Here is a 20,707-nt window from a genome sequence, read left to right as displayed (position 1 = left end):
GCTCCCGGCAAATCTTTAGCATGTTAAGTGGTTGGCAACAAGCCTTGTCCTACCATTCAGTTTTGACAACTATACTACACATTGGTATCCACATCTCACGGAATAAGACTAATCCAACTAAATTTGAGTCGGGGCCATATGGGGTAATTCTTCCAAGTGGATTTGAGTTTTTGATCATATCATTTTTTTCAAGTGGATTTGAATCGGAGCCCATATGTACAATATTCCTTATCATATAACATTTTACAATTTAGATGTATAGTCTAATTAAACTTAATAACACCATTCTGATGGCAAGTAGATATCATAAAACAGTTCAAATGACTTTTTTGTTTCCTAACTTCCTTCTTGGAAGAACTTGTCTGTACATTCTTCTCCTTCTTCGCCTCTAAAATTTATACAAAATAAAACATTAAAAAAATATGTTAAACTTCCCACTGATAATGGGTAACATTATAACTTGATGTAAATCATTATTTCTTAAATCTCTGTGCAATTTCTATGCAACGCTAGTGTTATTTCATAAAATACTGAAATATATAATCCAAAAAAAAATGCATACAAATTAAACTTATTATTTTTCTTTTGATGACTAATGGAGAAAATTGATTTCTTCATGGAAAAATATGAATAAAAAAGGTGTTTGTAGGGAATTAATAAATAATCAGGACATAAGATTTAACGTGCAAACTAAAACAGTAAAAATCACTGGCCTTTTTAAGCTAAGCCAAGTCAAAATTCTTCATTATGTATACATAGGCAACCATGGCTATGAAGTGAAAAGGAGAGAAAAGTACGTCGTAGAAAGAGGATTATTTGGAACTGAAAATGAGCCTTAATTAGATCGTTTGTTTAATCTCTGAGTATTTATATAAAATCATTTCTGACAGTTGCAACTTTCCGTAGCTCTCTTTACTTTCTTGCCTGGACTTCTTCTTTCTTGACTATTGAATAATAAGTGTATAATGGAATATTATTCCATTAATGACCATTGGTTGGTGGCATTCCAAAATATACTCCAAACATACTCATCTCTTTTAACTCGAGTTAACTACTTGAAAGAGTTAATGGCCAATTTGATCCCTTGATTATAACAAAATTACAGATTGATCATCGACTATCATTTTTACCAAATTAAGCCCTCAATTTTGAAAATTTTACCGATTTTGTCTTTTTGTCAATTTGAGCCGTAGGATAATAATCAATTTGAATCGTATGATGACAATGGAGGAAGAAATTAGATAAAATTTTTAAAATTAAAAATTTAATTTGATCAAAATGATATTACATGATCAAATCAATAAATTCGTAATAGTCTTCTTAAAAAAAATAATTTTATTATAGTTAAAGGAACTAAATTTGTCATTAACTCTACTTGAAATGAGTATGACTTTGGATTGCAAGTATACCTCGCACTTCTTGATAGCAAAACAGTAGTCCTAGAGAAGTGCGCAAGGTATATCGAGTTGGGTTGTTTGATGGCTATATGCCGATCCATTCTCATAAACTCGCCAATTCCTCGTCGCCATTTGCAGCCGATAATCGCCAATTCCACTTTCTCTCCCCCTCCGAGGTTCTCCAAATTTACAGCCTTGCCACTCCTCCGCCATAAACGCTCTCTACCTCCCTTCGCCTCACTCTCCATGGAAACTCCTCCCCAGGGTTATCGTAGAAACGTAGGCATTTGCCTCATGAACCCTTCTGACAAAAAGGTTTGTGTTTTTATTAGTTATTGATATAATGTTTTTTCTTGTTTGGATCTTAATGTTAAATTGTTTATTGTGAATTTTACAGATTTTTGTTGCTTCGAGGCTTGATATACCTAATGCTTGGCAAATGCCTCAGGTAGATTTTGGAAAATTCCTTATTATTGGGCTCAATTTCAATATCATTTTTATTTACTCTGTAATTAGTGGAATGATATTTTTGGGGTGTTTGAAATAGTCTCTTCATAAAGGATGTATGAGCTCAAATCACCAGCTTCTATTTACTCTAATTTGGAGAAGTATAGAAAATCTGTGTTTGCTTAACAATATCTCTTATCTTAGCTAGAATAGATTTCAAATAGATAAATGTGTGTTTTTTTATTAGTTTCATTCTGGATCACTTTGTCTCAATTTTCTGTTGAGTTAATACCATCTAAGGTGTTCTGAGTATAGTGGTGTTGCCACGTTTAGTCCTAAACTTTCAAAATGACCACATGTGGCCCTTCTACTTTCAAATTGTTATCATTCGTGGTCCAAGTTAACCACCATAGTCCTTCAACTATCAAATTTTAACCATTCATGGTCCTTCCTCGAGGATCGCCACTGGTTAAATTTTGAAAGTTGAAGGGCCATGGGTGGTTAGCTTGGATCACGGACGGTAACAATTTGAAAGGCGAAGGACCATGGGTGGTCAATTTGAAAGTTTAGGACTAAACTTGGCAAAACCGCTATTGGAGGACCCCATATGACATTAACTCATTTTATGTTTAACCCATAAAGGAAGAATGAAGATTTTTCAAATTACCTTCCCAATTCAATCCTTGTCATGTTACCTGGAGTTGACAAAAGGGGGATTTGTATACAATGATATACTCAATGCAAATGACCCTCGTTCTGTTGAACATATAACTGTAGTGCTTCATAACCATGCATTGCGTTATCTTTTGGTGAAATTCAGATTTTGAAAATAATATTTCTTCGAAGAGTTATCCTATTTGTCTGCTCTTGTAAATTGTTATATGGAATACAGTTTTTTACCATATGTCAAAGTGCCTAGTATAGTTCTCACATCAAATTTTGGTGACCTTAATTAATGCAGCTTTTCTACTTGATTAAATGTCTTATGCTAGAGAAAATAGACCATGATTAGATATGCCCAGTCAGGGGGCGCTTTAGAACTCAACGTTTAGGATCCATTTCAATATCAATATGGTGTTGCTTGGCATTCATTCTAGCTGTAATTCATAATAGAATTGAATTCTCGAGTGTGAAACATGCTCTATATAGCACTTTGACAGACATAGGCACCTCGTATTAGACATGGATGTGATGACATGTAGTTTCTTTAAAAAAAAACAAGGGAACAATGTACCGGCAGGGCATGTCTTGTCTTTGACTCTTTACTCTTATTTATTCAATGAACAAAAAATATAGCATAGGAAGCTTGGTACACTGATTTCAATAAAAATACTTAAGTATAAAACATTAGTTTAGTGCCATCAAATATGGAATATGAAAACTTACTTTGGACTTCCATACTTGCTCAACAAATCTCAAGACAAAGAATATACTAAACTAATCCTTGATCTAAATCTAGTTAGGGTAAGCTGAAGGAGTGGTGGGATGCAACATTAGGACTAATAATGAAGACATAAAAATGTGTTTGGTGTCCCATACATGTTGGATAAATCAGCACATGCCCTTTATGTGTCCACAAGATGTGTTCAAAATTAGTATACAGACTTTAGTATATGTATTTAAAACATTGGTATCCATGCTATGCAGGCAATAGTTTTGCAGTTATCTACGGAAAAGATCACTCCTGAATATTTCTTTGAAATGTTAAACTTTTTTAACACCTAATAAATACATATTCTGAAACAGGGTGGTGTTGATGATAATGAAGATCCTAGAAATGCTGCCATCAGAGAACTAAGAGAAGAAACTGGAGTTACTTCTGCAGAAATTATTGCTGAGGTTAAAAGTAGATTCTAAATTTATTAGTTGTTGGTATTCTAGTCTTAACCCTTATTTTCTTCACAATGAAAGAGGACATTTGTTGTTGGGCAGCTGGCTTAAATATTTTGTTTTGAAACACTCATGATCCTTTACAAGGTAGTATATGTTCTATACTTTCTCAATCTTTTTCAGCTCAAAGAATCAATGCCCCCACCACCAAGGTTTGATCTTGTGAGTCTGTGACCATCTATTTGGAATGGTAATAGAAGTGTCATCACACTACATATTAGTTGGTTTAAAGATAGTTGGCCCTTTAAAATTGTTTCTGCTAATATAATATAGAGTAGTACAAATATTTGTTATAATTGAGTCATTTGGAACTTGTACAAAATCTCACTCTAAATCCTTCTGTTGCTTCAGTTTGATATATAATCATGGGCATTACCAAACTGGTTCTTGACATAAAATATTGCATACAGGCGCCATACTGGTTGACATATGATTTCCCACCTGATGTCAGGGAAAAACTTAAGCGTCAATGGGGATCTGACTGGAAAGGTCAAGCGCAGAAGTGGTGGGTGCATCTAATTCTCCTTTTGGTCCCCGTGTGTACACTCTGCACTCTATGCAAACCCATGATTAACTTCAATTTTAGACTACATTCATTGTTGGTACATATAGCTCTTTGCTAAATATTAACAAATGTTAAAAACCAACATTGCGTGTCCATACTTTGTCTTGCATGTGACATAGTTGCTTCTATTGCATAATTGTAGGTCGCCAATTTCCAGATATATTGCTATTGTATGTCTTGATGTTCTCTAGTGTTGAAACATTTATAGGTTCCTCTTTAAGTTTACTGGAAAGGATGAGGAAATCAACCTTTTGGGCGATGGGACCGAGAAGCCTGAATTCGGAGAGTGGTCTTGGATGTCACCAGAACAAGTTGTCAATCATGTAAATCCAGCTCCTTAACCCCAAAATATTTGTTAAACATTATTGTTCCTTATTATAACAGGATCCTCGTCATTTTGCTCGAAATATTTCCTCTGCAGGCAGTGGATTTCAAGAAGCCGGTTTACAAGGAAGTTGTGTCTGCTTTCACTCCATTTCTTCAATAGGCTGCGGTTATGACAATTCTGCATTGTCTCAAGGGTCCTTTGCCAGAGAGTAGAATGTGTTATATGAACAGATGGACTGAAGAGTGAACACTCCTATAGGACATCCAAAGATAAGTGTTGAGGAACAACCCATTTCAAGTCTATATTGGGGGGTGTATTTAATCAAGACTTATATCAATTTTATAGATTTTAAATGACTTTCATAAAATATCTTTAACTTTTAAAACTCTATAAAAGTGTGCATGACAAACATTTACAAATTAATTGACTCAAAAACATATACATACAATATAATTTTATATAAAAACACAAACACACATATATTTGTATAAAATAATTCATTGAGTATAAAAAATTTGAAAACAATTTAACCTAATCTAACCATGAAAGTTAAGTAATTTAATTTAATTTTATTATAAACTAGTATGATACATGTGCGATGCACAGACTAACCATTTGAAATATTTAGATTATTTTCATATATAAAAGGAAGATATGAGCTTTAGTCATTTATATAGTTTTGTTATTTAATAGTTATGTTGATTTGATATGAAAAAGTTATGAATATAGATATTTGCAATTAAAATATGAATTGATATTTAAGATGGGTAATTAGTTAAAAGAACATTTTTTTAAATAAAAGTTCAATACAAATTATTTAAAATTACAAATTATTAAAGACTTCTTGGTAAATTATATTATTAGTTGAAGTATAATTTCTTCTTAGAGTCGCCGCAAATACAAATTTTGAGACCTTTGAGATTGCTAACTCTAGATGCAACAACATACAATTGAGTGTTAACTCTGGAGAGTTAGATGCAGCAACATACAATTGAGTATTGACAAAAACTATTGTTAATATGTGAGACCTGTTAATCAATTTCATTTTATACACATTATAGTTTCATTATAGCACCATTAAAGTATTACTATATTTTAATTCAATTACAGTTTATTTGATAATATACACTTAATATGTGAGACCTACGATTTAGTTTCATTTTATACACATTGTAGTTTTATTACAACATCACTAAAGTATCATTATAATTTAACTACATATTCATTTGACAATGAAAATGTAGTTTCATTACAACATAACCTTTAATGAAGCTTTAAACATGCAACAATGGTGTTGAAAAGAGAATAACACAATTACTCTAAATCTCGAAGACGTAACAATGGCGCGCTGGAGCGGTAATGAAGCCAAAAGCTTGCCTTTCATTTTTATTTTTTATTAAAAAATTGAATGGTTGAACATAACGACTGTCATTTCTTTTCATTAAAAGAAACTATGCCGTTTTGGACAATGGTCCACGTAGCCGCTGTATAACGATTGCCTTTGGGGTGATTAGGTTACTCAAAGGTTGTAGTAGAGATATTCATTGCTAGCGCAATGTGATTTTTGTCTAGTGTAGGTTTTGAAAATGTTCTTTCCGTAGGTTCACCTATAGAAACCTTGTTATGACTTCTCATTCCTCTAAATGATATGGATCAATGAACTTCTGGAGACGTCGCGGGTAGCGAACCGCCCACGTCGCATCGATTCGAACACTTCATCGAATCATTCAATCGGTAGGAGCGACAAACAGTGTGTACAAATGGCAGAGACGTAGTTAACGCGAGCCTATGACTCGTGCTTTTAGTTGGTGGAGAGATTTGTCTGGTTAATTCCGTTAACGAACGAGACATCAACCTGCTAACTACCTATGACTCGTGCTTTTAGTTGGTGGAGAGATTTGTCTGGTTAATTCCGTTAACGAACGAGACATCAACCTGCTAACTAGCTAAGTGGAGGTATCCCTCAGCAACCAATTTCTTAGAGGGACTACGTCTTTTCAAGCCTCGGAACTTTGAGGCAATAACATGTATGTGATGTCTTTAGATGTTTTGGGCCGCACACGCGCTACACAGATGTATTCAATGAGCATATAGCCTTGGGTATAGAGGCGAAAGACTAATCCAACCAAGCATAGCACACTGTCAAGCCCAACGTAGGCACCGTCGTCACCCAGTTGGGCCAAGGCATAACACATCGTCGTTCACAACAAAGGGCCTGTCGTTACCCATAATAGGCCCTTTGTTGGGAACGACAGTGTGCTATGCCTTAGCTAATTGGGTGACGACGGTGCTTACATTGGGCTTGACAGTGTGCTATGCTTGGTGTTGATAGGGTGAACTTTTCCTCTCTTTGGCCTTCAAAGTTCTCATTTGAATATATTTGCTACTACCCCAAGATCTGCACTCACGGCCGCTTCACCCGGGCTCATGCTTAGGGGTGCGCATCGGCCGGTTATGGTTAATAACCGAACGATAATCGAATAATCGATGACATTTTTTAAATCGCCATAATCGACTGAAACATATCGAACATACACTTTTAACCGACCAAAATCGGTTATGTCGGTTTCGATCGGTTATTTCGGTAACCGAAAAATCGAGCATACACAAGTAATATTACAGATTTATATAATAATAATAATAATAATAATAGGATAGATTATTTGGTGACCCCGGTTATTACACCTTCATAACCGAATAATCAATTTTTTTTTCTTTAGCCTTATAATAAATAATCGAAATTATCGGTCGGTTTGGTTATCGGTTATTAGCTATCAATTTTTTTGGGTTTTCGATAATTATGCTCATCCCTACTCATGCTCAAGGTTTTACAACGATTGTCGCACCCTCCTACTCATCAGTGCCTAGCTCTTGCCCCGACGATCGGGTATAGATCACGTGCTTAAGCGCCATTCATTTTTGGGACTAGTTGATTTAACATTCGGATCGGCGATGCTCCGTCTTCGATTCATGAAATAAGTAAAATAACGTAGTCCTTCTAAAAAATTGGCCGTGGAACAATACCTCTGCATATCTAATTAACAGGCCGAAATCTTGTTCGATAATTGAATTAACTAGACAATTCGCTACACCAACTAAATGACGACCGTTTTATACCATGCAAGTCCTAATTTAGTAGAAATTTTTATTTATTTCCCAAGATGATGGGAGGGTGGGAATAAAAAAGAAAGGGGCGAAAAAGAAATATGAATAAAAATAGGAAAGCAAGACAAGATTACTTGACCGAGAGAAAGTCGTAGAGGATTCTAGACTCTTCTTTTTATTGGCCGCATAAAATCAGCAAATCTGAACCGTCCATCCTGCAACTCCATTTAAGAGCAGGGATTCCACATTTCTGCTTCTTCCTTTCCACACGCTCACAATCCTTCTCCAACCTGGTAGCTTTTCTCTCTCTTTGTCTATTAATTCCAGATCTTCTTTACTCGCAGATCAATCTGATTAATTGGTTGATTCGTTCTTTGGTTTTGTTTTGTCTCTTTCCAGTTTTGATTCGAAGAAATCGGAGGAGAAGATGTTCAGCAGGGCGCCCAAGAAGAGCGATAACACTAAGTACTATGAGATCTTGGGAGTTCCCAAGAACGCTTCCCAGGACGATCTCAAGAAGGCTTACCGTAAAGCCGCCATCAAGAACCACCCTGATAAAGGTGGAGATCCTGAAAAGGTATATCCGTTTTGTTCTTCTCCCTGTTATTTGATTTTGATTGGTAGATTGTGCAGTCTGAAAGCTGTATATTTTAATTTTTTAGATTCAGATCTGCGTTTGGAAGTTTTGGTTTCTCTGATCCTATGTAGATATTGGTAGAATTATGTGTTCTGGTTCACACTTCAAGTTGCCGTATGCATAGTAGTGAGCTTCTGAGTTTTGATAGGGAAGGTTGTGAACTCTTTTGTAGGTTTTTGTTAGTCTGAAATTGGTTGATTTTGCCAATTTCGCCAATTTCCAGGATTTTGCGGCAATGTATGATCTGGTTTATTCCGAGATTAGGGCTTACCACAAATTTCTTAAGTTTGAAGCAATGTAGGGTTTGATATTGGGATCTGTCATGTTTTGAATATTGTTGTTAAATCACTGTTTAGATATTGTATCATCAAGGTATCATAGTTTTAATAGGTTTGTTAACCTAACCTTGTAACATGTGGAATATGTATTTTTTGGTGGCTTAATAATGCTGTAACCCTCATAACTTGAATTGCATTCCAGAGATTTAAATAAAGTCAGATTCTTTGGTGTCCATTAGAATTGGCTGATGTTAGTCACTGTTTTGAGCTTCATTCTTTACTGTTTTATGTTTCATGGTGTCAGGTTGTTAGTGTAGCTTATAGTGTTGAAGTTGTTTGGTAATTATTGTGTTCTTCTTCTCTTTCAGTTCAAGGAGCTTGCTCAAGCTTATGAAGTTTTGAGTGACCCTGAGAAGCGGGAAATATATGATCAGTATGGTGAAGATGCTCTTAAGGAAGGAATGGGCGGTGGAGGTGGTATGCACGATCCGTTTGACATTTTCCAATCCTTCTTTGGTGGCAACCCGTTTGGTGGTATGTTCATATTCTAGTAAATTATCCCTTCTTGAGTTCATATTCTAGTAAAGCTAATATGTCCTACTAAACACTATTTGTTCCAGGGGGTGGGAGCAGCAGAGGCCGAAGGCAAAGACGGGGAGAGGATGTTGTTCATCCTCTCAAGGTTTCTTTGGAGGACCTCTACAATGGGACATCGAAGAAGCTCTCTCTGTCCCGTAATGTGCTATGCCCAAAGTGCAAGGGGTAAGTGCACAACAATGTGGTGTTTGAGACTTAATCATCCTCTTATATTATTCATTAATTCATTGTCTAATGATGTGCCCTTATGACATGGCGATGCTATATGTTTCAGTAAAGGGTCTAAATCAGGTGCTTCAATGACATGCGGTGGTTGTCAAGGTTCCGGAATGAAAGTTTCCATTAGACATCTTGGCCCATCCATGATTCAACAGATGCAACATCCCTGCAATGAATGTAAGGGAACTGGTGAAACTATTAGCGATAAAGACAGGTGTCCTCAATGCAAGGGTGAGAAGGTTGTGCAGGAGAAGAAGGTATTGGAAGTTCTTGTCGAGAAGGGAATGCAGAATGGTCAGAGGATCACATTCCCTGGGGAGGCCGATGAATCTGTAAGGACATCTCAACTTTTTGTTGTTTTATACATTTGTTATAAACACTGAATGTTGCTGATAGATTCTTGTTTTTGTTCTCAGCCTGACACCATCACTGGAGATATTGTGTTTGTCTTACAACAAAAGGAACACGCTAAGTTCAAGCGCAAGGGCGATGACATTTTTGTGGAGCACACTTTGACCCTAACCGAGGCCCTTTGTGGTTTCCAGTTTGTTTTAACTCATCTAGATAATAGACAGCTCCTAATTAAGTCCCAACCCGGAGAAGTTGTTAAGCCTGGTAAGTTCCCTCTATCCAAGTAACCCTAGCTTTTCTTGTCCATGTTCTTGCCAGCAATAGGTTAAATACATGAATGCTTATGACCCTACCGGTTCTTGATTTTTCGTTGCTCAGACCAATTCAAGGCCATAAACGATGAGGGAATGCCAATGTACCAAAAGCCATTCATGAGGGGGAAGCTTTACATTCACTTTACTGTAGATTTCCCCGAGACTCTAACCCCCGATCAATGCAAAGCTCTTGAGGCTGTGCTGCCTCCAAGGCCCGCAACAAAGATCACTGACATGGAATTGGATGAGTGCGAGGAGACCACTTTGTACGATGTCAACATCGAGGAGGAGATGCGTAGGAAGCAGCAACAACAAGCGCAGGAGGCTTATGAGGAAGACGAGGATATGCATGGTGGGGCGCAGAGGGTACAGTGTGCACAACAATGATTTCCTTGAGGAGTTGATGGCAGCATCATCTGTGGAGGGGTGGGGGTTAGAGGAGAATTTAGAATCATAGATAATTGGTTTTGCACTTTGTTATTGGGTAATCCGCAACAGATATTTTTATATTTAATTTCATTGGTTGACCTTATTAGCATGCAAGCATAAAGAAATTGCAATATGATGCCATTGTTTTAACTTTTCTGCTATGTACTCATTCTTTAATTTTTAGAGTTGATATAGGTTCCATGAATAGAGACAGATTGATAATAGGCTGACTCGATAAATTCAAAATAGGGAAATGAACTTGATAAGTTTGATGATTTGAGCTACTTAAGGTTATTATTGATTTTTCTTTGTTTCACAAGAACATTTTTAGTAATTTTTATTAAATTTTAAATAAAATTTATTATACAATAAAATATTTTTTAATAAAAATGAATAATGAAAGATAAAAATTTATTATAATTATTACGCAGTATATTATTATTATGTGTTTAGGCATAAGGTATGAGTATCAAAGTGATTGTTATTGTTTGGTTGATAGGTTTTAGAGACTTTGTGGTCTAGTGGCACACATGGATGATGGGAGTGGGTTTAAGCCTCAGTAGGTTGAGGAAGAGGCCTCTGGAAGAGCGTCTGCCTCTATCAATATTTTAGTTTGCCCAAGTCCTTAGTTTGGAACCGACTGACATTGTAATAACAATGTCATTTACATACACAACAAGATATATGCATTTCCCATTAGAATGACGATATATGCATTTCCCATTAGACAACAAGATATATGCATTTCCCATTAGAATGACGATATATGCATTTCCCATTAGAATGACGATAGAACACAGAATGATCAACTTCACTTCGGACCATACCAAACTCACACACCACAGAGCTAAATTTCCCAAACCAAACCCGTGGAGACTGCTTTAAACCATAAAAAGAGCGGCGAAGTTTACATACCAAACTAGACTCCCCTTGAGCAACAAACCCAGATGGTTGCTCCATATAAACCTCCTCCTTCAGATCGCCATGGAGAAAAGCATTCTTGATATCCAACTGGTGTAGGTCCCAATGATTTATGGCAGCCAGAGATAACATCAAGCGAACTGATGCAATTTTTGTTACAGGAGAAAAAGTATCAGTATAATCCAAACCAAAAATCTGGGCGTAGCCTTTAGCCACCAGCCGTGCTTTAAGGCGATCAATTTTACCATCAGGGACCACCTTCACGGTATAAATCCATCTACACTTAGGGATGTCAATGGGCCAGCCCACTAGGTTTTGGGCTAGCCCTGCAGGGTTGTTGGACTTATTGGTTTGGGTTAAATGGTTTAGTTTTGTTTTATTTTTGAGTTGAGTTGGCCCTAACCCTAAACTATACACTATTGGGCTTATCCAATGGGCTAAATCAATGAACTAAAATTTAAAAGAATAAGTGAATATCCAGTTATTATTTCATCTAAAATAACTAACTAATTCCAATTCAAATCATTATCTTCAATAACTAATTATATATTAGTTACTGTATGTATATATGTATATATATATATATATATATATATATATATATATTAGTTTTTACAGTATATATTAGTTACTATATAATTATATATACTGTAATTACAGTATATATTAGTTACTAATTAAATTTACTGTAAGTTTATTTTAATAATTAATTATATATTTTACATCGGAGTATTTTTCTCGCAATATATATATATATATATATATATATATATATATATATATATATATAGAATTTCATCCAAAAGAACCAAGAACTGATAGAATTGTTGATGCCACCGCACCAAGAAAGAAGCGAGAAAAAAAAATAGCTCACTTCACTACCTTTCGAGAAGACTCCTCTAGAACAGGAATGTCAGAACTCTACTTATTATTCAAACAGAAGCCTCACGTATAGGTTGCCTTTCTTTCCTTGCTTTCTTTCTTTACTGTAGTCAAATGAGACTAGCTACCTTTCTCTTACCTGAACCAAGGGTAATTCCTTTAAAAAAGAGACGGATTCCATTAGAAAGAAGTTAAAGTGAGTTTCATGTTCATTCCTTGAAAAGCAGGTCTTGCCAGAGCCTTATCTAGTATTTCCCAAGGAACCTTCACAAAGGTTTCCAAGGAACCCGAAGGACTGCTAAGGTGCCAATTAGTGCTTCGCTTTGAAATCGCCTCTATAAAAAAAGAATAAATTATATATATATATATATATATATATATATATATATATATATATATATTGAACCACTAAACCAAATAAAACCAAAAACTCAGTCATAAACTCTAAAATCGAAACCAAAGTGCAATGCACTTTCGTATTTTTCTAAGTGCAACCTTTTAATACTAAATTTTCATAATGTTAAAACTAAATGTGCAAAATGTTAATATTAAATGTGCAAACCTAGAAAAGTATGAGAATTACAGATTTTAGTATTCAAATTTGCATAGTAAAGTTAATGATAATTACAAAAATGTCACCATATATATATATTTTTTAATTTGATTTGGTTCATCCAATTTTTCTAGATGTAAAGTTGAGACTAGTTCTTATTTCTCTCCTAAAAACTTGGTCTCATAGTAATTAGAATGAGCATAATAAATTGTAAAGAACCTTCAACAATAGTGACTGAATAAATCACCTATGCTAGTAACAATTAGAATATAGGTAGTTATTATTCATATAAAAGTTGACCTCGCAAAAATGCAGCCTAACCTAGTTGCAACTTGCAAGTCGTATTGGGTTTATTTATCCATCTTTCTCACTAGTACACATTCATCGACTGTCTTTTCTTATCACAAATTAAAGAGAAAAAAAGTCAAATAGATTAATTATTAGGTTTATACAATTGAATTATTAAATTAAAAATATGTGTAATCGTAATATTGGAGAAGCAAAAAGTATAAAAAATTATCTGTAAAGTATAAAAATATTGATAATTAGATTTCGGGTTTTAGGCGAGTTCTAATGATATTAAAATGTAAAAATTTAAATAAAAATTGAATTAATATGAAAAATATAATAACTATTTAGGGTAATTAGACATTTAAAATGAAAATGCAATAAGTTGATATCAATAAACTAATCAAAGTAGCTTTTTTATTTAAATTGAAAGGTGAACCCTGATCCATAGAACAACAATTGACAAATTATATTATGAACAAGGATCTACCTTCCATGTGGAGCTTAGCCCAAAAGTAATCTTCAGATTTTGTATATGCAGTAACACATTCTATATTTGCAATTAATTGTTTATTTGTCTGTAAACAAATTGAAGACACAACACATGATAATTACATACAGAACATTTTAACCAACATATTATGTGTCTACAATTAACATATACTTGCAGTCATGGTTTAAAAAATCGCTAGGCGCTTGGGGGTGCCTAGGTGGCGATTAATCGGCGCCTAGGCGCCCGTGTATTTTTTATTTTATTTTTGATTTTTAAAAAATTGTTAAATTTTTTTTTTAATTTTTAAGACTTGATAATTATAAATTATTTAATGCTTTAATAGTTAATACTTAAATATTAAATATTAACCTAAAAAAATCTAAAGTTTGAACTATTTAGTGTTATTTCGCTCAAAACAATGTCGTTTTGAGCGAAATAACCTATTTAAAATAGAATGGAACAATAGCTAATCGATCGACTAGGTGACCTAGCTGGTGCCTAGACGGTCTAGTTGTCCGCCTAGACCACCGATTATGGTGATACGCTAGGCGGCCGACCAGCGCCTAAGTGTCAATTAATTGGTGTCTAGGCAAAATTTTTGTAACGCTGCCTGTAGTTAACAATTTATATGTCTGTGGTTATCATTTATGTGTCTGTAATTATTGCATTAATTATGTACTTTAATTTATTTTCAAGTATAAAAATTGTTAACTGCAGATACAGAATGTGTTAACTACAAATACATCATTTTGAACCAGTATTTAGAATTCAATATGAAACCTAGTTCATGTTATAACAATTGACTGAAAACCTATAAGATTGAGCCCAGAGCAGGTTAAGGTTAAGTGGTTAACCCATAAACTCAAAACTTATATAAGTTTCATGGTCTGAGTGAGCTAGTCCGAAACTTGGTGGGATGACTGGATTGATTTCCGGCTAAACATTATTACTTTTTTTAATAAAAGGCATGAACTTTTCTACATTGCGCAGACCTTAGGCTAGTAATACTACGATAAAATCCCTATATATAAGACATACTACTTCCTAACTAAACAATAAAACAGCACAACTGTCCTTTTCTTCTCCCTCTAAACTCCCTTTTCTTTCATACACAGAATGAGCAGCCCTCCAGAACTGCTTAGTGATGATTACACATATAATTCAAGAGAGGAAGGCTATGGCGGGCTTTCAACGGGATTAATGGTGCTCTGCATAATCATCATTTACCTTTCCTGCATATATTTCTGTAAGATTTGCCGGAGCTGCGGCAGCCACCCCACGGCGGAGGCCGTCGTCCCGACGGTGGCGGTGGCGGTGGGTCTGGACGAAGCCATATTAAGAAGCTTCCCGAAGGTGGTGTATTCGAAGGCGAAGGGATCAGGGAAATACTCCATAGCTTCGACGGGATGCTCCATTTGCTTGGACGATTACAAGGAGAAAGATGTGGTGAGTGTTTTGCCTCACTGCGGCCATTTCTTCCATCTCAAATGCATCAACCCTTGGTTGAGGCTCCACCCTTCTTGCCCCGTTTGCCGGAAACTTCCCTCATCGTCACCTCCCTCGCCGCCGCCGCCGGCGGTGTAGCCGGCAGGGAAAGATATACAGGGAGTTGTAAATGAATCATTCCACAATTATTATCCGTTTCGCACGTAATAATATCGTTGATGTTCTTTGATTTCGGATAAGGATAGTAGGGTTGGGACTTAGGTCTATTGCGTGCTTGAAAAGATGAGTTATAATTTATCACTATTCACTAAATTATACCTTAAATATGATATTTTGTGTTTTATGAAATCACCTTCCCCTTTATATCAGTTGTAAATATGTAAACATATGAGCAATTTTATAACCACGTGTTATGCAATTGTATCTTTGATTTACGGGAAATCCCAGCTGATACTCGAAAGTGTGCTCTGAAAAAATTAATGTTGTGACCAAACACTTATACCGTAGACTAGGGTTCACAGTGCACTATAAATCTTGGTCCTATACGACGTCATTTTTGTACGACGATTTATTTAATTTTGACGGAAACTATTTGATTGTTCAATTCACGTTAGAGTTTTTTTTTTTAATATGTATGTGTCTTGTCCTATGAGTTTTTTTGTTTTGTGTTATGCAATTCTGTACAAAGTATAAATTCGGTACCTAAAAAAAATTAATTAATTAATAGTTGTGTAACACACAACGAATTGTGTACATGTTATAAATTTATGTCTTGTGTTGTGAAATTTTGTGCCTATAGAACATAAATTCTTTACCTAGATCTGATAGGAAATATTCCCTAGGTCTGACATCCCTTTACGGTCCTTACCCTCATTTTGTAGTCGGGTCGGGGTCAAACGGTTCGGGTCAAAGATCGTATAGTAAAAGTCACTTTTCTAGGCCTATATAAAGGTCATTAAACTCAAGTTAAAGGGGGTTTTGCCCCTCTCTTCTTCTTCTCTCTACTCTGTCTAAATGATTCAAGAACAATGAATAAATTAAAAGGGCATCTTTGGGCTAAATTCTCTCGTCTATTCTATACTATACATATATTGTTATACACACTAGGTACATGGAGGCAATTTGTACCATCAAAATGGCACCATCTGTGGGGAGATCGGTTACGACCGAAAAGTCGGGAAAAACTACGGAGTAAGGTGCCCGTTTCAAATGGTCCTCGGGCCGATTTGCTCGCTTATAGGGCTACGGGAGCAAGGTGCCCGTTTATTTTCCTGATTAATCAGGGCGTTGGGAGTAAGGTGCCCATTTCGGGAGCAAGGTGCGCGTTTTAAATGGTCCTTAGACCGATTTACTCGGTTATAGGGCGACGGGAGTAAGGTGCCCATTTATTGGCCTAGTTATAGGGCGTTGGGAGTAAGGTGCCCACTTATGATCATTAAGATCGATTACAACCGAAAAGTCAGAATAACTACAGGAGTAAGGTGCCCATTTAAAATGGTCCTTAGACCGATTTTCCTGGTTATAGGGTTACGGGAGCAAGGTGCATGTTTATTTTCCCGGTTATAGGGCGTTGGGAGTAAGGTGCCCATTTCGGGAGTAAGGTGCCCATTTCAAATGGTTCTCAGATCGATTTGCCCGGTTATAGGGCGACGGGAGTAAGGTGCCCGTTTATTTGCCCGGTTATATGGCATTGGGAGTAAGGTGCCTATTTAGATCGTTAAGATCGGTTTTGACCAACAATTCGGGAAAAACTACGGGAGCAAGGTGCCCATTTATTTGCACGGTTATAGGGCGACGGGAGTAAGGTGTCCAGTTACGATTGTTAAGATCCGCAAACTCCATCAAATGCTCAAGCCCAGCTGTTCGAATTGAAGCTGCAACCGAGCGAAGCTACTTGTAAATTTTTTAACTCGGTTTAAAAGTTGTACATGATCATATATGCAGATTAGTTGTCTACCAAACCCGGTTAGCGCTTGATACTGCCACCATCGACCCTGAAAGCCCGAGACCATATCTTGGCATAAGCTCTACGAAGTATGCAATTAAGTCCAGTTAGGTCGGCATTACCACCACCGGCGCTATAAGCCCGATTAGGTCGTTATTGCCACTATCGGCACGATGAGCCTGATACTAGTCCTCAGCATTAAGATTGAGCATGCCAGGACAGACTCCCCCCCCCCCCCGCGAGTAAATCCAATCTCGTGATTGGTAAAAATCGATCATTTGGTCACGATAAAAATCCAATCGCTTGATCGGTAGCATTCGATCCCTCTATCATGTTAGAGGTCTGATCTCTTGATCAACAAAATTAAACCTCGTAAATCTCCAAAGTCCTACAAGTTAGACAAATAGACCGTCGATACTATAAGTATAGTCCGATACATTAGCACCGTGAACTCGATCGAGTCACTTCTTGACCGCAATCAAAATTGAAAACGAACTCGGGAGGCCATCGTACATACTCCCTTGTGCTGACGATTCTTGCAACATAGGGAGTGGGGAGCTACACTGATAGGTTTGTAGGACAACTTCCTTGGCCTACGGTTCTCGACCGTAATGCACTTCCTGAGCATAATGACCTTCCGGCCTCATTAGACTTTCGGGTCTCCTAGTGTCCCTCCACTTTGGACTCCCGGTTCATAAATAGAGCGCAAAAAGGGGAAATAATCGCCCCGCTCATATAATTTTCGATTTTCAAAACCCGTAATAGTGATTATTGTGGTAATCAAGACTAACCACACACGATCAACCAAGAATGACCTTGGTGCCAGGTAATCTTGGTCAAGGTTTCACCGAGCTCAAACTAGCTACGACTAGTTCGCCCGAGTAAAGGGCATTGGAAGAAGCGTCCCCACTTATGATCAGCTAGCTATGTCGCACCTGCAACCCGCAAAGTTTGACTAATACTCAATGACAAGTTTTACTTAGAGATCCTTAGTTTTTAATATGGTGTGTCCCCTATAAGAATCTGTTCTCCAACCTTACAATGGTATATATTAATCGTCTACTTAACAACTACTCTAAATTACTGGATTTTTTGGCATACTTAGAAAATGAAAAATAATCTTGAATTCTCTTATAGTCTTACATAGAGTCTTACATGGTGTTTGGTTCACATAATAGACAACCAATGGAATAGCGATAAATGAAATTAGTCTATTATGTTGTTTGGTTTGTTTTTAAAACCACGAAATAAAATCCATGGAATTAGCTATTTCCTTACCGTTGGGAATAACCATTCGCAAGGTCACCCATGCATGATATTAGCTATTCTTGTCTCATCAAGAATAAGTAATTGTATTAAATGTCAAAACTGTCCATATATGTGTTTGTGTATAAATTGGTTTTATAGTATATATATATATATATATATATATATATATATATATATATATATATATATATATATATATATATATGAGTGTGTGTGTGTGTGTGTGTAGAGTTACTTTCATCAGAGGTCTCTTGTATTTGGTGGCAATTTCAAATTTAGTCCCAGACTATCCTTAACATCTCAGACTATTATTTCTTGGACACTTTTAGTCCTTCTCATGACTTTTCCTATTTTTAGTAAGGGCATTTTTGTCTCTTGCCCAGGAGCGCTGTTGGTGCAGGAGTACCACAAGAGATTATTGGAGTTGGCTTGTTTTACCCCCGTCTTGGTGCCTACTGAAGCTAGTAAGATCGAGAAAGCCGTAGCCAGTCTAAACCTCGACACTCGTATGGCATTGGTTGTATTCAAGTTCCGTACCTTAAGTGAAGCGTACAATAGTGTTGTCGATCATTACCGAGTGCTGTCAATTCGAAGAGGGGCGGACTAAGGGACCGAGCGACGGGAGTGGCACAACTGCTTTCAGAAGGCCGAGGATAGTCGATACTGAACCTGCAAAGAACTTTTAGAAGGGTAATGCCAATACTGGAGGGGCTTATTGGTTAGCAATGGGACCAAGAGTGATGAGCAATGAGACTAAGGAGAGACACTTCCACTGTAGGCGATGTGGGATGAGCAATGGGAAGGACCACCCTGGAGTCGATTGCCAAGGGAACTTGATCGAGTGTTTCAACTGCGGCATGAAAGGCAATAAGGCCTTTGAGTGCACACTCGGGAGTGGAGGACCTTCTAAACCAAGGCTAGGTGAGGGTAGTAGAGTGCCGACCGAGGGCCATTACCAGAAAGGGAATGGAGGCAAGAGTAATGGCGTAAGCAGCGGAAGTCAGAATGCCCGATCGGGATCGCAGCAAGGGGGGATATTCGTGAAGAGTAGGACCCAAGTTAAGGCCAGCGAGGTGGAGAAAGGTAACCACTGATCTCATTTTATTTCGTATAATTTCAATTTCATGTGCATCATTTGAGAGTAGTCTAAGTTCCTAAAAAAGAGAGTTGGACACTAGGTACCAATAGCACATGCTGTCCATTTTAAAAATTATCTCGTGCTTTGAAAATATTTTCAAAAGATTTTTCAAAGAAGGATCTCTAAGCAATATAAACGAAGGTTTATATCGATCAGAGAACTTGCTCTGATACCAATTGTTGGTCCCAAGGGGATGGGGTACAAGTCTAGAGGGGGGGGGGGGAATAGACTTGTACAAGATTTTGCAAATCTTTTTCGACTTNCAAGCCTCAGGATCTTCACTAGACAGCTGCCAGGTTACTCCGCCTCTTCTTGCTTAATCCAAAGCAAGGACCTTTGGTTGTCACAGTTGAGTGTAACAAGCTCCAATCTGACCAAAAGCTATCGTTGAATCAACTTCGATGTAGAGCAGCTTCGGTCACCTTCTAGATGTATAGCAGTTTAAGCTTTGTAACTCTCTCAAACACTAAGATGTGTTTTTCTCGCTGTTTTGAATATCAGGATGATATTCCAAGTTGAGCACTTGCACTTTTGAACGTTTGAATCAGACACCTCTTTAGAATTTCGAACGAACCAACTTCCTTCTTCTTGCCTTGAACTTGTGTCTTCGCATCCTTTTTATATGAGAGTTGAGGAATAATTCCGTTGGAGGGAAAATTATTCCTTTTGAAATCTGTCTCTCATGCTATGTATGGGACTTGCATCTTTTCAGCATTTTTCATGGAGTGGTGGTCTTGTAACTTGAACCTTTTGTTTGGTAGTGGATATTCCATAATCCACTTTCTTGAGTCCATGCTCCACTTGCTACTTTTGGTAAAAGTTACTCTTTTTAAATTCCCATTGATCCTCGTTTTAGGGAATAAGACCGACTTTGGATTAGTGCACCTTCTATCCGTTTGTTGTGGAATTCTGATGTGGCATCCACTTCTGGCACCTCCTTAATATTTTATCTCCATGATATTCTTCTTCTCCAAACTTTATTCATGCTTCCTGACCGTCATTCAGCCTTTTGGAGAAATGTCAGTTTATCGAGACCAAGATTGATGTCTCGATTGTTTGATGTCTTGATCCCCATGTATCGAGAGATCTATCTCTCGAACTCTGCTTATGTCTCGAACTGGGTTGTTGTATCGAGAGATCCTATCTCTCGGACTCTGCTTATGTCTCGAGACTTAGTTGATGTCTCGCAGACCCTTATTCCTCCAGTGTTGTCCC

At 36.8% G+C, this 20,707-nt stretch overlaps 3 protein-coding genes across 3 annotated transcripts; all 3 read left to right on the top strand.

The window, feature by feature from the left end:
* Positions 1–1,398: 1,398 nt before the first annotated feature.
* LOC116020122 (nudix hydrolase 26, chloroplastic-like) lies at positions 1,399–5,015 on the top strand. Its single transcript, XM_031260610.1, has 6 exons — positions 1,399–1,712; positions 1,795–1,845; positions 3,591–3,683; positions 4,145–4,239; positions 4,508–4,622; positions 4,721–5,015. The coding sequence occupies exons 1-6, from the start codon at positions 1,479–1,481 to the stop codon at positions 4,784–4,786; spliced, it is 654 nt and encodes a 217-aa protein (XP_031116470.1). The 5' UTR covers positions 1,399–1,478; the 3' UTR covers positions 4,787–5,015.
* Positions 5,016–7,898: 2,883 nt separating this feature from the next.
* LOC116020118 (dnaJ protein homolog) lies at positions 7,899–10,718 on the top strand. Its single transcript, XM_031260605.1, has 7 exons — positions 7,899–8,025; positions 8,132–8,309; positions 9,016–9,181; positions 9,268–9,409; positions 9,519–9,795; positions 9,880–10,078; positions 10,193–10,718. The coding sequence occupies exons 2-7, from the start codon at positions 8,160–8,162 to the stop codon at positions 10,513–10,515; spliced, it is 1,257 nt and encodes a 418-aa protein (XP_031116465.1). The 5' UTR covers positions 7,899–8,025; positions 8,132–8,159; the 3' UTR covers positions 10,516–10,718.
* A 4,092-nt stretch (positions 10,719–14,810) lies between these two features.
* LOC116020133 (putative RING-H2 finger protein ATL71) lies at positions 14,811–15,278 on the top strand. Its single transcript, XM_031260621.1, has one exon. It carries the CDS (start codon positions 14,811–14,813, stop codon positions 15,276–15,278), a length of 468 nt encoding a protein of 155 aa, XP_031116481.1.
* Positions 15,279–20,707: the final 5,429 nt, after the last annotated feature.

This window comes from Ipomoea triloba, chromosome 5, assembly GCF_003576645.1.
Source record: "Ipomoea triloba cultivar NCNSP0323 chromosome 5, ASM357664v1".
NCBI lineage: Eukaryota > Viridiplantae > Streptophyta > Magnoliopsida > Solanales > Convolvulaceae > Ipomoea > Ipomoea triloba.
Note: the sequence above shows the minus strand (reverse complement) of the source record. Positions and strands in the feature narration are given on the sequence as shown.

What these genes read in the sequence shown, in the direction of transcription:
- LOC116020122 (XM_031260610.1), top strand. Translation starts at nt 1,479, where the DNA reads ATGGCTATATGCCGATCCATTCTCATAAACTCGCCAATTCCTCGTCGC. An exon ending in AAAGGTCAAGCGCAGAAGTG is followed by an intron (nt 4,240 to 4,507) that starts GTGGGTGCATCT and finishes AAACATTTATAG; the next exon opens with GTTCCTCTTTAAGTTTACTG. An exon ending in CAGAACAAGTTGTCAATCAT is followed by an intron (nt 4,623 to 4,720) that starts GTAAATCCAGCT and finishes TTTCCTCTGCAG; the next exon opens with GCAGTGGATTTCAAGAAGCC.
- LOC116020133 (XM_031260621.1), top strand. Translation starts at nt 14,811, where the DNA reads ATGAGCAGCCCTCCAGAACTGCTTAGTGATGATTACACATATAATTCA.
- LOC116020118 (XM_031260605.1), top strand. Translation starts at nt 8,160, where the DNA reads ATGTTCAGCAGGGCGCCCAAGAAGAGCGATAACACTAAGTACTATGAG. An exon ending in AAGGTGGAGATCCTGAAAAG is followed by an intron (nt 8,310 to 9,015) that starts GTATATCCGTTT and finishes CTTCTCTTTCAG; the next exon opens with TTCAAGGAGCTTGCTCAAGC. An exon ending in CTATGCCCAAAGTGCAAGGG is followed by an intron (nt 9,410 to 9,518) that starts GTAAGTGCACAA and finishes TATATGTTTCAG; the next exon opens with TAAAGGGTCTAAATCAGGTG.